This window comes from Lathamus discolor, chromosome 1 (genome assembly GCF_037157495.1).
Source record: "Lathamus discolor isolate bLatDis1 chromosome 1, bLatDis1.hap1, whole genome shotgun sequence".
NCBI classification, from domain to species: Eukaryota; Metazoa; Chordata; class Aves; order Psittaciformes; family Psittacidae; genus Lathamus; species Lathamus discolor.
In genome coordinates this window covers 42,633,520-42,650,445 of record NC_088884.1, presented here as the reverse complement: position 1 = coordinate 42,650,445, position 16,926 = coordinate 42,633,520, and the positions used below count along the sequence as shown (strand labels likewise).

The 16,926-nt window shown below is 38.8% G+C and overlaps 1 protein-coding gene across 2 annotated transcripts in view; it reads right to left on the bottom strand.

The window, feature by feature from the left end:
• Nucleotides 1–16,926, bottom strand: part of NAV3 (neuron navigator 3) — a 265,118-nt gene that overhangs the window by 61,323 nt on the left and 186,869 nt on the right. For both annotated transcript variants that reach the window (XM_065669303.1, XM_065669312.1), the window contains exons 13-15: nt 7,017–7,155; nt 3,539–3,815; nt 693–1,398 (exon numbers count right to left, since the gene is read on the bottom strand). In XM_065669303.1, coding sequence (XP_065525375.1) covers nt 693–1,398; nt 3,539–3,815; nt 7,017–7,155 — 1,122 coding nt within the window. The remainder of the gene's footprint in view (nt 1–692; nt 1,399–3,538; nt 3,816–7,016; nt 7,156–16,926) is intronic.

The following is a 16,926-nucleotide window of genomic DNA, read 5'->3' as shown; positions in this document are numbered from 1 at the left end:
CTACAAAAATCAGCTGCAGCTCCCCAGAAGTCTGGAGATGCTGTTTTGGTAGCTAGGCACAAGAGGGCACTATTGGCCTTTCCTCCAGCAGTCCAAGGGCTCCATTCTAATTCATATCTCATCCACATTTATATTTCCAGAAACGTTAAAATGGGGCATTTACAATTGACCATTTAGCTTTGCTAATGTTTGTGATGAAGGATGTAACAAAGCTGCTAAAATAATGAAACGTTTGCAGCTGGAGCTGCCAACAACATGAAAGTGAATACTTTATTATAAGCTATAGAGCTCTTCAGTTTCCTGACCAGGCTATGTTATTGCCTGTTCCAGTAAGAGAATGCGCCTGAACACAGTGTCCTTCTTCGCATGCCATGTGCCTGAACTTAGAATCGTATAGTATCTTAAGTCGGAAGACACCCATAGGACATCAAGTCCAACTTCTAGCCTTCAAAACATTGTTAAGGGAATGCACCTAAAATACTCAAAGCTCAAGGAACACACATTTTAGGTCTGGGAAAGTCTTAGAGAAATAATAATTTTGGGTGAAAGAAATATTACCCTTATATTTTTTTTTTGTACTTGGCTCTCTGTTTGTGGCAAAATATGTCCTGGCTTTTTGTCCAGTACTTCAAGACACTGAAAATCCCTGCTTTATATACTGCAACTTCAGGAATCCATACAAAAGCACTAACCTTCGAAAGGTGGGTGAGGCGATATCTGGGTATTTGGATCCCGGCTGCCTAAGTCCTGGTGTGCCAGAGGCACTCGCTGAAGTTGGGCTGGATTTGGGGGAACTGGACAGCGATACGCTCTCGGAATCAGACACTGCAACTTTCTCTTTTTCCTTGTCTGTCTGGTTGATGGTGACAGGGCTGGACCGCCCAGACCCAATCTTGCTTGGCTCTCGTAGTTTGCTGGCAGCAGCACCTGCAGACTTGCTGCTGACATTGGAGTCAATGCTGCTGGTGCTGGAGCGGTGGCCACCCCTGCCGGGGATTCCACTGCCACTGGATTTTGATGGGCGAGGCAAGCTTCGATACTGCAGAGTTGTCTTTGAGTTCATGTGCAGGACACCATCATCCTGGTTCTGACAACCATCTAAGCTTGTTTTCCGCCCTGCGTTGGACTTCCCGCCAATGGCTGCAGATTTGGGCATTTTCCCTAGAGTTGCTGACCCACTCGTGATGGTTGCTCCACTTGTGGTGATTATTGTAGAAGATCCCATTCCGGACTTCTTGAATCCAAACGACCCTGTAGCAGTTGATCTCCCAATGCCAGAGGGAGGCTTTTTTCCTTCATCACCACTACTTTTTCCTGCATCTGATGGAGAGCGCTGAATGGAGGCTCCTTTCAGGGGGGGTTTCACTTTTTCTGAAGCTTTTGCATCATCTGTTTTTCCTAAATGAAAGCATATTTGAAAAGGTCATTTGTGTTTAAGCTGGAACGTCTCGATAGCCACACTATATGGTTGCAATTTCAAAAATGAAAAAATACACAAATAGAAAACTACCGTAAGAAAACAGACTAATTTGGTGTTTGGTCCCTCATCAGCAGCCAGTAGCAGGTACGATACATTACAGGTAAACATTAGGTGTTAAGAGCTTAAAATTCTCCTGGGAACTTCCAGTTTCATATGTAGCTAGAGAACATAGGTGTAAAAAATTATCCTGAATGAACTCTAAGGAATTTTATTTGGCTTTTTTTTTTCCTGTTAATAATATTTCTATGTGTAAGAAATAATATTTGAAAATAAAACATGATGTGTAATTAACATTTCCAGATGTATGACATTAATTGTGCATGTAGAAATTAGTGGTACTTACTGAGTTCTTTAGTTTTCACTGATTACATCTTTTTAGCTTAAAACTAAGCTTTTTCTGGTTTTAGTTACACAAAAATATCAGGGAGAGATTATATCATCATGGTATGTATATATATATCTATAACTATACCAGTTATATGAGTTAGTCTTTGTCATGTCCTTCATATCTTCTTAAGATTTTTGATTTTCTGAGAGGCTGCCTTCAATACTGCACTGACACATGCCTAGATACCATATATTTTCACATAATATTATTGTAAAATTCAGAGAGGTTTAATAAGATATTCTCTTCTATCTTAAAAGAAAATACTTAGTTTACAAACAGACAAAAAATGCTATTTCTCTTTTACTCTAATCTCTCATTAAGCATCTTTTGTGTGCTCCTAATAACGAACAAATAACAAAGTTTTTAATTCACACTTCGAGAGATTATGAAAATTCGGAGGTGGGTGGCCAAATTTCTCTGAAGGAACTAAACTGTAGTAAAGAGCGACTCCTATAAGTCAGAACTAAATCCACCCATGTTTTTATCCAGTGCACATTCTATGCTACATGCACACACCAACGTACAGATCAGACTCCTACACAGCAAACACAGACTATTAGTATATCATTCAAAACAATAAGGTCTCAGTTCTTTGTTGCACAGTGGCTGCCTGCTCATCTTCAGCAAAACGGATCTGGGAAACTTAGCTTGGCAAGCAGTACACCTTTTACTATCATATGATTTTATGATTCTAAGATTTCTGCATTCATTTGACCACTGCCTGTGGCAAAGCTCCTCAGGGATCTTGTAGACCAGAGGCTGAAAAATGTTTAGCAGAAACATTGCATGGAAAAAAAGAGTCTCACAAAGGATTTGAATTTATTCTGAGAAGAATAAAGAAAAAAGAAGTTGCTTTCATAACTGATGGTTAAAGCATGGTCATGCAGGACTTTGTCAGGACATGACAAAGGTCTAGCAAATGTCCTGCAAAGAATTAAAATCTCCCTAGTAAAATGAGGGACTACATGGTCTTAATAATGATGTCTTCCACCAACTATGGATTTTTGCTTCAAAACTGGATTGTAGAAGAGGTTACTATTTCTAAGAGGCCTTTCAAAATTAGGGAAGAAATCATCTAGCACTGAAGAAAGAGTGCAAAAAGATTTTTTTTACAAGTTTTGGACTCTTAACAGTGAACTTCAGAATATGTGCAGTATCTGGAATGTGACAATCCAGCTTTAGCTCAGAAACACTGATTTTGAATCCCCTCCCTTGAGTGTTAAGTCTTTTTATCTCAGCTTCTAATGTTTGCCCATTTCTATGCATATGTTCAATTATCAAAGGTACAGGTTTTCTAAAGGACAAAGATAAGGCACAGATGAGTCCCAAAATACTCAATTCCTTAATACAAGTTGACATAGTAAAATGATAGTAAAATAAAATGAAAACATAATTTTCATTATGGATATATTAATGTATGATTAATAAATTATTAGTATGCAGTGTAGCAAACTAACAGTTGTAGAGATGAGCAAGTTAGTATATTATCACAATCTTGGCTTGCAGCCATGTATGAAAAGAACTAACAATATGCTTACAGTTCCTCATGTCTGTCACACATTTATAATAGCCATTTTTAGCCCACTAAAGATTCTTGACTGCTTATAGATAAATTCTAAGTATAAAGCCTTAATTTCAATGCTGTAATCTGAACTACAGAAGTTTCCTACCTGGAGTCTTGAGTGCACTTGTTCCTGCTTTTTGCCTGGACTGAGCTGTTCCTACTTGTGCAGTCATGCCTCTCCTCCAGGATCCGGTCTGTGAAACAGAGAAGGATGCTTTCTGCCCCCCCTTCTCTGACTCTTCAGACAGCCCCGAGGGAAGGCCTTTCCACTTGCCACTGCTGTCTACGCTGCTGTCAAAGTCTTCCTCAGGTTTCTTCAGCTCTTCAGTGCTGCCCCAAGTTTCGCTGTCTGTAACTGAGCGCTTCTCTGAGTCTGTCTTCAGCTACAAGAGATTTGCACAAGAAATAGTCAACCTAAACATCTTCAGTATATGCTGATTTGTCAAATCACAGGCGTGGAATAGAACAAGCACATCGTATTTGTAGCAAGTGCCATGGAAACATTAAAACCATTCCCATTTGTGAAAGACATTTTTTCCTTTTTCTTTTATTTTCAAAATATTTCAACTTGTTTCTGCATAGATAAACCATAACAAAGTGAAGGCTAATTTACTCTGATCGCCAGCAGTGATACCCTATTGTTCCTCAGCTCCCTCTGAATTTCAGAAACAAATCACTGCACTGAGAGGTTTTACTAAAAACTTTAATGAGGGAGTTACTAAATATACTATTAAAATCACCTCAGTCTCGTTTCTTGCCTTTTCCCACCTAGGCCTTCCACTGACCAAATTAGGAATATTGTTCCAGCAGCAGTATGTTGTACCATCCAGTAAGCAAGGAAAATGCCTTCAGCAAAATCATCAGTACTACAGTACCGATCAGTACTATCAGTACTACTACTTATCAGTACCATTTCTACTGTTTTGTTTCCATTGCAGTGAATTGTTTCCAACAGGAAACTCACTCTAGCTATATCAGCTAGCTGAGCACCTAGAAAAGAGGCTTATGCAAGCACTACCCACCAGTGGGGTGTAAGTAGGCAGTGGGGTCACGCTTACTCTGAAACTCAGACCCATGTGGAAGATGACCCAGTGAGGACCTAACACCCCTGTGGTATCTTCTTTCCCTGGGGTGTGATAAAGATAATAAGGATGTGTTGCAAGGAGCAGCCCAACAAGGCAGACAATGCAGAAGCTGTGAAAGTAGCTTAAATAGAAATGTTGGAGACTGACCCTACCCTCTATGTTTGACAAGATGTGCATTCTTTGTGGTGACAGGCTGTTTGTTGTAAACCTTCCTCCTGTGTTTTCCTGCAGCCTTCTGACCTCAGCCTCAAGCCTTATTTGCACATCATCATCTAACCAGTCCTGCGTACCTCTGTCCCTCATTAACAGCAAGAAAAGTGGTGCTGCTCCCAGGTATTCCCATAGCCTTATCCCCATACAGCCAAACTAAGCAGGCCTGCAAACTGGATCACATTCAGGGAAGGGCTATTTATTATTCTGGGTTGTAACAACCCCTTCTCCACAGAGCCCTCTGGCTGTTTCCTGAGCACTGCTGTCATATGTAGGATTAATATAGATTAGATGACCAAAAGAATAATCAGTTGCTGCTTACATATGTGTTGTTTGAGTCATACAAAATGCAAAAGCTCTCTGCACTTCTGTAATTTCACATGTGCTTTAAAGACATTAGCACAGACTTTGGGTAAGGACTGATGAGAAAAGAGCCTACATCTACATCTAGACAAATATTACAGGGTCCTTCAAAAGAGTTTTTAGTGATGTCATTACAACATGTGTAATGTTCCCAGAACTTTACTCATAAATGGTTATAAACACATAGCGATACATTTTTAAAGTAAACGGCATCATTTCCAAGAAATGACAAGTATACTACTTTCTAAAAGCCTCTCTTCACCATTATGGGATCCAAAAAGCAATGTTAATCCTCTTTTAATAAGAAGACAACAACAAAATATGCAATTTCTGCCTTAGGCTATAGCCAGCTTGCACTGCGCCAATCACTTAAAAAGCCTGCAAAAGGGATCTCTGAGTTACGTAAGTATGTCTCACACCTGGAAAACAGCTTGCAATATACTTACATATTCTGCTCATCTCAGCTTCTGACTGAGATTGCAGGCTAGCATGAAGTACAGTGCGTTCTGATTAATCTGCCTGGAAAAGGCAGACCTGATAGAAGTCTGTTCTTAGCCTTCGTAACATAAAGCAACTCTGTCAGAAAAGCAACATTTGAACATGTGCTGCATCTCTGTCTATCACTGAACAATTTGAAAATAATATCTGGTTGAGCCACTAGAACATGAGATCATGCAAATGAAAAGAACTGCAAAGAGTTAAATAGTCAGCCTGAGATCTCCTGATCGTGATGATGATGATGCAGTGCAACAAGTAAGCAGGCCATCACTATTGATGTGAAAGGAAAGAAGATGATCTCCAGTTAGCAATCATGGGAGACCCTGATGGGGTGGGAAAGGCAATGGTAAGGACTGAAGAGTGTTTGCATCTGTGTAACTTTGCATCAGTATGACGTTGGTCTGAAATCTGCCCTGGTGAAGATTAAAATCTTAACTGCCACAGCAACTCTATTTCCCTATTGTCTAGGGGAAATGACAAATACGTGTTTTTCTCCTGTTGACAAAGCCTGCCACAGTGTGCATCTACAAAACAGATCTCTGGATTTCAGGCACTGGCTGCCTGCAGGAGTCTAAATGGAATTAGAAGTGCCAGTTTTGTGTCCTGAATACTTGACATGAAATCGCTGGAGGCAACAGCTCTTCTCCTATGTTAAGTCTTGAAGTTCCCTGCTTGTAAACAGATGACATGGGAAGAAACAGTGGGATACCTGACACAAAGGTTTTATAAATATGCGTGTGTGTATATATATATATATGTGTATATATATGTATATACATATATATGTATATAGCTTGTGGCTGTATGCTGCTCAGAACCCTATTTTGACTTATACATTGTTACCTTGCGTGCCCCAGGGACACTTTTATTCCTGGATCTGGCTGGAGAGAAGTTCTGCCACTGGTGGGCTCCTTCCTTCAGCCTCTTTTCTCCCAGTGGAGAGAACAGAGAAAGGACAGTATAGCCTATGTCTTTCTTCCCTGACATGCATCAGCTCATGAAATACAAAAACTATTTTAATTTAAATTGTGCTATCTGTTCACTGAGATACTCCAAATGGGATGAAGTGAGTAGAAATTCACGCATCATGGATCCAGTCATATTGTGGGTTTTGTATTGGGTGCAGCAGGGGCTGGGGGCTTCCTGAGGCTGGGACCAGTGGGGGCTGCCCCGGGGCAGGCAGAACAGGGTCTTGCCAGCCATCACCTTCAGCAGCAATATGTGCCCTGCAAGCAGGGCATCTGAGATGTCAGTCCACAGGTCAGGGCTGGGTCGGTAGGATCCACGGAATTCCTACGCACAAGTGTGATAGAGGAGTTTCTACAATATTAGTATTTCATTTGTTTCACAGGCATTGATACTGTATGTTCTTTGTTATCCTGCATGTTTGCAGGGTGTTGCAAGAAAAGGCAATGAATAAATACTCACCTGGGCATGAGTGTTTTTCCTTGAAGAGGCAGTTATATTGGAATAAGAGCTGACAGATGAGGTGGTATTCAAATCATCCGTGCTGAGGTTGTCAAGAGTGTCACTGAGGCCACTACTAACTGAGCTGCTGTCATCCCAGCTGCAGAGAAAGGAGCACATCTACTTTACATATTGTGTCTTGATAGGCAGAAAGCATCTCAACATCAATAGACACAATTATTTATTCTTCTAAGAGGTTTACCAGAAAATTTTCAGTGCTATTTACTAATGTACAATGTATATTAGCTTTCAGACTTATTAATTAATTATTCACTCATTGTCAAGTGGTTGCTAGCTCAATTAATGAAAGACCCAGATGCCTTTTAAAAAATTAACATCAGCTCTAAGCGTAACTTATTAAAACAGGTTGTTTCATGCTTCATTGCAATCACATTCAGTACACTGGCAGGGAAATCCATTAAACCTACCTGGTTTTGCTAGCCAAAGCATTATTAATAGCTTGGAGAGACCTGATGGATTTCCAAGCTACAGAAAAATAAAAGGACTATCTCTTCTGCAGCCTAATCAACTGTCAGCAGGAAGCCAGTATTTCTGTAAGTTCTATTTTCTTGTCTTCAGTCTTTGTCTAGTGCATGCAAGGTCATCAAAATAGGATTCCCTGGCAATACAGTCACTAGAGCTGACAGAGAACACAATATACATCTCTCAAGAAGCACAGGCTGTCAACTCTTCTGCTTTGGGAGATTAAGGCAGAGGATGTAAATGAGAGAAAGGCTACTTTTACACAAATGTCATTTACCCACTCTCACAAAAGCCTTGCTTTTCCATGGAAGGGAAGCTGATCCGTGTTTCTCAGACTCTTCTCTACGCAATTGCTTTTCCATGGCGTTACATTACGACTCTAAGTTTATTGACATATACTCCCAGTTTTGCTGCATCTCCACCTGTCAATCTTGTTTTGGATTATTCCCAGGCCACAGAGTTTGAAAACCATTCATCTTCTCACTTTCACTAGGATTCACCTCCTATAGTTTTAGCTATATAACAGTTAGGCATCTCATTTAAGCTATCTATTTAGGTGTACTCTATATAACAGTTAGGCATCTCATTTAAGCTATCTATTTAGGTGTACTCTCTAACCAGCACAAAGAAGCAGGCTCCTTTATGAGGGAATTCATCCTTGCTTAAAATATCTCACATTTGCGGGATGAACTGTCCACTGAAGGTGCCTTTTTATTTCTTTCCCTCTCCTAGAGAGGAAACGGTTGATAACGCCTGTTCTAGACACATAACTTCTGGAGAGGCAAAGCTGGGTGACATGTTTATTCATGCTGGTAAAGTTCAAAACGTAAGAGAGAGTACTTAATATCCTTGTTTTTCTATAGCCTACATCATGAGCTGCTTTTTACAAAACCCCTAAAATTCAATCCCAGAGCCAAGTTAAAGCTCAATACTGTTGCTACTGGTCATTCACAGCAAACAAGGAAAATATATGTGAATCCTTATTTTACACATGGTGATTTGGGAGATTAAATTCATTTGTCCACTTCTTCAGGGAAGGCTCTAGAAAGTCATAAGGGCAGTGACAGTGAACTGCATGGTATAAAATGTGTGCTGATGCACCAGAAAGTTCAGTGCACTAGACTTGTATCATAGCAACTGCAGCAAGCATTACCTTCATTCTGTGAAAGGTAGAAAATCACATTAGTAAGCCGGCTCGGTGAAAAGATAAACATATTTCAGAGGACAAGAGTTTATTACAGTGCTGCACTTTCCACCACTGAGTACAATGACACAAATAGATATGTCTTCTGTTACACTTCCAGGTAATATACATGAGTAATTTAATAATAAAATTTAATGTCTAAGCAATTATAATATCATACCTTATAAGCTGCCCACAGACACCTAAGAACCACCTCTGAAGCACTTGTCATTTATACTTCCTCTATTTTTCACTGTCTAATGTGATATGGCATTTCACTGATGCTAAAAGCCATTATTAAAATGCTTTGTACCACATGAGAATATACCTTGTATAACAGTGTTAAGACTGAGAGCCTTAAAGATGGATAAAAATGTAAATAATATTAAATGTGATTAAATTTCAGAAAAGATAATACGCACTTACTGAAAGATACTTAAGAAAAAATAAAAACAAAAAAACCAAAACCATAAACCAGATACAAAATGAGATGTATTGGGTTCTTTTACAAGCAACATGAACTTTTCATGTATGACATTCATGTCATTTAATACCTGACCATCAGTTGTCTGAGTCTACCCTAAGACCCTGGGAACCAAGCTCAAGGTTTATTCTATTTCTCCATTTGTTATTTGATTCTGGTTTAATTTCTGGTACTTCATGCTCATTTTTCTCTGTAAGAAGATTCACAGTTTCTAAATTCTGAAATAGTTCTACAGCTGAAGTTTTCAGGTAAAAATTACTATGATCATGTTTCCTTTCTATTACGGCTTCTCTGTGTTGTTTCACACACATCACACCTCACTCACCAGTGGATTATTAAGTGGGTTCTGGAAACACTCATGGCTGTCTTGGAAGATATATGTAAGATTATTTTGACACATCCACTACTGACCTTTCAGAGTCATCACTATATTTATCTGGATTTTTTTCTTAATGGTAGGTGCTCAAGATGTTTTCTAAACTTGGGGGCTTTCATACCCCCAACTTTCTGCTGATACTCAGTATGCCTGTACAAACCCAGGAATATCAAAACCCTCTTTCTTTCCTGTATGGCATTTTTCTAAGGACTATTAAAGAAACTGATCCCTACTTTCAAAGGGATTCCTAACCCTTTTAAAATACATTGTAAAACTTGAAAACTCCAACAAAACGGACTGTATCAGCCAGCTTTTGGCATGAAGATCAATTTTAGTGCATTGTCCAGAGTTGTTTGAGCTTGTTCTCCTATCTTTCAGTACTGTTTACACCTTTTCAGCTCTCTTTCCCTGTATCTAGATAGTGTAGTTGGTATCAGATGAGCTAATATACACTTTGGATAATGAAGATGCCTTATTTATAATTGGAAAAAAATATTGATGATTTATATTCATTTGTCCTTTAAACTAGCAAATGAATGATGAACAAATCTTGTAAAATTAAATGTGCATCAACTTCAGATTGAAAACCCATTTGTGGGAGTCTGTGGCAAATTTTCACTGTAGTTTTTCTTGTTCTTCCTACCCCTCATCAAAACAACATTCATTGTCAAATTGTGCCTAAGGAACCTAATATAGGCTTTCAATACACTGGCTAAAATTCATCTCTCATTTTCATTTTATCTTTCATTTATCGTACCTCCTACAGAGTTTATGACAGGTCAGGTTAGTACTGCTGCGCATTAATGCCTGACACCACTCCGCTTTTTAAAACCACATTTTAGCTACTTATAACTTTGGAAAAATCTGCTTTTTTTGTTGTTGGGTGTCAGCCTCAGGTCAATTTCTTGAAAAGAAAATGACAGTAAACGCAGATCAGCTATCTGGGAGACTGGAGCTAAGAGAAAAATGCCTTGTTTTGACAAGTTCTGGCAAGCATTTCTTTGAGAAACCCTTGTATCCTAAGAAGAACTGGAGAAGAACCTTGAACTTCAGCAAGCCATAATCTTCACATAAAGGATGTGCATTTTGCTGTTTCTAAGATAAATCCTCTGAAACATGGATGACTTGTATAAATCTCTTCAAAATCACTGTTTGCATATGCTTGATAGATTTTTTCAGCTAACTGGCCAAAGGCTCTTCCCTATCCAGCAGCTCAGCTCAGCCTGCTGGGTGTTGACTAGTTCTGGGTTCAAATCAGAAAACAGAGAGCAAGCACACAGCCCAGCACTCACTGCTCTCATTAGGAATGTACGTAACAACACATTTTTTGATAACACAACCACATACTATTTTTTCTCTAGAAACACTTTATTAATTTATAGCTTGTAAGAGGTCAGCTCTAGGGGTGAATCTGAATTTTGCATTAAAGCAAGCTGCCTTCTGTCATTTTTCAAAGAAGTTGAAAGACTTTTGTAATGAAAGGGACTGTGTGATGCACAATTGAAGCCCCTGGTGTACCAGACTCCTCACAGCCAGCAGGTTATTAGGTGACTGCTTTAACCAACATTTTTAATAAGCCAGACAGCATACAGAGCTTCTAATTTTCTTTAGAATCTGACTTGCAAAGATGTAACACATGCAAATGTATGCCTTGAATCTATCGTTTGCTGCAGGGGTATCTTAAAATTTAGGTCACTTATGTCAAAATACAGCAGGTTTTTTTTCCTTTACTATTGCTGTAGCTCAGCTTTCTATCTGTAAAATGGGCACAATACATACACAAAGGAGTTTGAAATCACAATCTCTGCTGTGGATATTCAGACACTATGCTAAAAAGCACCTTAAAAGAGCCTCTCTTTAGAAAAATGTTCAAATGACATATGATAAATAAATGAAGGGGATGCACATGATAAGTAACAAGGAATACAGGAAAGGTGAAATAACTGCTTTAAAGCTGAAATAACTGCTTTAAAGCTGAACACCCTCAATCTAAACTTTATATAAAATAAGGACTTTAGATGTTGGGAGATACTGTTGACTAAACTACGATTGACCAAAAAATGTATGTGCAGAGGAAATCCGAATTAAGGTTACACTGAGTGCTTTTACAACTTCATTGACTTCACACAGCACGAGTAACATTCAGCTTTATCAAACTTCTAATTCTGATAATCATTCCATCACTTCAGTCATACACAGGGCTGAATCTCATCAGGGAAGCTGTACTGCAGTAGGAATGTCCCTTCTCTTGTGGGCTAGAACAAGTGTGCCCAACCAAGTAACAGACATTGAGGGGCTTCCGCCTCATCCCCTGGTTAGATCTACGGCCACTGTGTTACAACCTTCATCCTGAAACATATTTCATGTTCTTTCAGTTTGCCCAGGCTCTTTGCAGTAATGTTACCAATATTCTTTCCTGCTTAGAAGATCTGTGTTTTAATTTGATGAACACATTTGCCTATGAGATTATTAGCACTAGCTAAAACACACCTCTAATTCCAGCCTGCATGTTTTGAATCTGAACAGTTCTTGCTCATTTTGAACCAAGAAATAACACTTCCTGGAGAAGGCCTCCACATTGTCTCTAATTACTGAAAGTGCTGAAAGCGAATATTGTACACATCCCAATTCTCCATAAATTGCTCCAGATGCTTCAAGCAAAGTTCTGACTCCTTGATCTCATCAAATACTCCATGAAGTTGAGGAATCCACAACTTGTCATCTATACAGTTGGTTAGTCTTCACTACCACTCTCTGTCTCTCTTTCATTAGTGTGTATTAGTACTGAAAAGATCTCTCCATAATAATCCTGTCATTGACCTTTCTATCACATAGCTGTTCTAGAAATAGCAAGGTGTCTGAAGTCAAAATACCCAGTGCTTAACATCAGTATGTAGAACTGAACAAAGATTATAAACATATTCCCACAAGTATTCCCTCAAATGGAAAGATAAATTACACTCAGCTGTGCTCATTACACTTCTGTGTTTGCTTTTCCACAAGTATTTTTTGTTGGTTTTTTTTTCTTGAAAATAATAAAATTCTGAGTTCACATGCTGAAGTATATGGGCCAAATGAGGAATATTTATGTGGGATAAGACATAATTTCACACAGCAGGTGGGCAAAAGCAACAGAGCTCTAGGGCAAAGATTAAATGAAACAGGCCGGATAATACTTGATCATACCCTACATAATCAAGACCTACAGAATATGCAACAAATTTTTCTAGATGTTTTGTGTGATGGCTGAAAATATAAAATACACTGCACTGGGAGAGCAACGATTCCTGAAGGTACACGACAAGAGGAAGTGTTATTAACAACCTGTGTTAGCTCTATGAATACCTAAAATATCCTCCTTTCACAGTATTTGTTTCAGAAAATCAAAGCAGTCTATAAGTGCAGACAAGACATGGCGGAGCACCCAACCACAATGATTGTTCCTTTCTCCTTTCCTGTTGCTATTTTTATCATTTTCCTACAAGCCCTTAAACTTGCCATCTCAGTGAAGCTGAGTCAATGCCTGGAATTTGTTTCAACAATTAGCATACTTTACTAATTCTTGAGAGTTACTCCAGCCAAAGTGGCCTAAGTATGCAAATGAAAAAGCTTTTCACAAGCAGTTCATCAGACATATGAAAGTAGCAAGACTACAATCAAAGTGCTATAGAGTCTGCTGAAAAAGTATGGCTCCTTCAGTGTGTACAGCCCCTGGCACAGTTTGAGAAGTTGCTGGCATTCTTTTTCTTTGGCTCATTACCCATTTTTGAGAGCAGAAGCAGGAACTACAGCTTGGAGAATACAGGTCTAGAAAACAACATTAAAACCTTTCCTCTTAAACAACTCATTTCGTCAAAATAACTTCTATATAGGGAGGACTGTAACTCTGAATGAAAAAAATAGCACTTTAGTTGTCACATGCTTTGTACTGCACATGAAGGGCTTTAGATCATAGTCGTAGATCTACAATCGTTGTGTGCCTTGCTTAGAAACAAGAAATCCTTAGTCACCTTGCTGTTAATGCCAGTGCCAGTGGCACACATGTATCCCCAGGGACTTGTGTATGGATTTGGAATTCAGGAAATCTGAACAAACACATTCAGCAAAACAACCTTTACTTGCTTTCCAGAACAACTCTGAGCTTTTAAACTTTTTTTAATTGTTCATTACCATAGTGGCTACAAACAGGGTAGTCCCACATGCACTTCTGCTACTGGGGAAAATGGTCTTAAAGATAAAATAAGACAACTGGACAGGGCTCCGTAACATACAGTGCTAAAGAGAAACTTGACTCCTGAGTGTGTTTTTGAAGATCAACAAATACATACTAAGATCAGATCAAAGATGAGCAGTGAGGTGTTATCCATTCCTATGGCTTCACACAGCTGGCTGTTTTATGTCAATGACTCCTCAGACGATGCAGGTCTCCACATCCCTCTCTTACAGTCCCTGGATGTCTGTACACCATTGTTCATAGAAATAGTAGATGTGTGAGAAACAGAAGTTATAACTAGCATAGCCTCCTTCCACATTTGCCAAATAACATGCTGGTACACTAGTCTACTGCATTGGCTAGGACTGGGACACCCTCAGTTATACTGGATAGTTACTTAAATTAGCCAATAGTGCCCTGGAAAAGCAAAATCTCCAAATTTAGCCACCTGTGAAGTGAGGGGCTACCTGGAGTATAAGACAATTCATGTCACTGATATGCAAGGTATCTATATTAAGTATGAGTTAGGAAATCGAAGGTTGGCATTTAATCCATTAGTCAACAGACAGAGAACAAGCAGGAAAGACTGGAGAGAGATCAGAGAGGTAAATGACCGAAACTAGATGCCCACAGTAGAAAGCTTGAACTTAGTACACCTTTCTTTGCTCACATAAGCCCTGAAAGAGGAAGACAGAACTCACTGGCCATCGGTCTGTGCTTAAGGTAGTCCCACACACATAAAATCCATAAAACAGGGAACACAATACATAAATCAGCCTCCACAACACACTCCATGGGGTGGATGTTGCTTCTCCACAGCACACAGTGAAGTGCATATTACGATGCAGTCCAGCCTGCTACCATCCTCTCTGACTCCCATACTTCAGGACATATTTCAGGAGAGTAAGGCAGGATTCAGCCTAAAATAAAGACCTTATAGCTACCCCTCCTAATTGACTTTTGAGAACAGAAATGATCTCTTGGCTCATTAAGAAGAAAAGATAAGAAAATAATTGGACTGTTTTACTCAAAGGGACTTCTCGCTAGACAATCTCATGATTGCCAGCCAATATATCAGCTGGCAAACATTCCCCTTCAAAGTTTAATTCATCATGAATTAATCTGTTTTAAATCTTTTCCTATGAGCTCAGCTGCTTACTATTCATAAAACAGCTATGCTGACCCTTCACAGACAGATTCAAGATGGCACAGAGTTCATAAAATCAATACTTCGTTTTAATTCACAGACTGTGAGAGCCAAAGCCCGGGCCCTGCATCAAACCAGAAATTTGCAGGGTCTATGAATTCCATTATAGCTATTCTATCCTCATAGCTAAATGAAAACATAGCCAGTTGGATTCATACTTCACCACCTTTTCCTCAGCAGGTGCAATATATTACCTGTCATACCCAAACAAGGCAACCACTGAAGCGTTAATCTTGAGTTACTTCGAGGTCATGGACAGAAAATCATGCCTTGTGCATTTCAAAATGGATGCATTCAGCATATTCTAAGGAAAACTGCTTATAATTAAAAAGAATAAATGTATCTGCTTTCATGCAGTAGCACTTTGGGAGGATTTTTTATTTCATGTCTGAAATTTTTTTTTATAAGAAGATCCAATTAGAAAATAATATCCTACTACAGAAATTACTTCTAGCCCATGAGCACAATTAGAGCAAAATGCATTTTTGCAAGGTCACTGTATTTCCATATTTCTTCTTCCAAGCTTTTAATAAGTGCTTTCAGAAACAATTTGGTTTCAGAGCCTGCAGGAAAAAAAAAAAAAACCAACAAAAAAATGATGGAAGATTTAAATTTCTTGTGATAATTCTACATACCTTGCAAAACCTGCATACCCACACCTCAGGATCTGAACAACTCTTTGCCAGAACCGCTTCTAGTTTCCACTTATTTCTGAATAGAACACTTAAACTGACATGATAGGGACAGCAGAAGTCATTAGCTCCCTCTAAATTCGTAACAGAATGTATCAACAATCAGAAGAAGGAACTTTGCAAAATGGCATGCAGGCAAGTGCTAGTTGAATAAAATAATAAATATCCTACTAGAAAGATCTTTTTTTCTGGAATGTAAAGTTCTTTTGCATGAGGCAGATAAACAGCATTCATTTTTAATTACATTTTGAACAGTCTGTGTAAAATAGTAATATATGGGCTGAAGCAAGACGTAAGGAAGTAATTCCACCAGGAACTGTTGACAATATCGTAACAAACCAAGGGAGAAAAGCTTTTGATGGAATTATCTTCCCTCTGCTGTTTATATTTTTAATACACTGTTTGGATCCAAGAGATGTTTAAGTTTTTCAAATGCAGATTCAGATAAGTTAATTAACATCAGTTGAATGGACATAAATAAACAAATTACAGTGCCCATACAGTTCTTCAGAAGACACAAATGCAGTACAAAACTCTATTCCTTGTTACCTTATCACTTTAAGAAGTAAAAATGTCATTCTTCACCTTGTATATGGTCAATTCACATCCCCAAAAGTGAAGAAAGAAACGAGATCCCAGCAGCATAAAGAAACATCTCATGGGATCCATCCACATTTGTATTTGAAGGAAAATCATATGGAAACCACCACCTTAAGACACCCTGGGATGAGCAGAATTTGCCATTCACCTTTGCAAACTGCCAGTCAAGAGCTTTGGCTGGAAGGAGGTACTGAAAAATCAAAGCACTTTACTCAACCTTGTCCTTCTGATGAAGTTGAGTAAAGAAGTATACGAAGAAACCAAGCAGATCTTCCAGATAATTCTTCAGAGGAGATCTGTTCCCAGTAATTATTTGCCTGATGTCAAAGTTGTGATTAATTGGTAATCTCTTCCGCAGGCATGGTCTCTCAAACTTTAAGAATATTTGTTGTTAGAAGGGCTTGTCCTATTTTGGCTTATGTGCAGAAACTAGGATTTGTTTTTCCTGTTTGTAACTGACGAAATACAATCTGAAGAAAAAAAGTGCATACAACTGTGCTAGCAGAATGATGAGAAGTAAATAACAGCTCTTTCTGGTCATGATACTCATCCTGCAAATCTTCATGAAATAGCAAGACTTAAACCCAACAGTTTTATTCAGCTTTGCTCTTGGGAATAAAGCAAGGTTGGTTT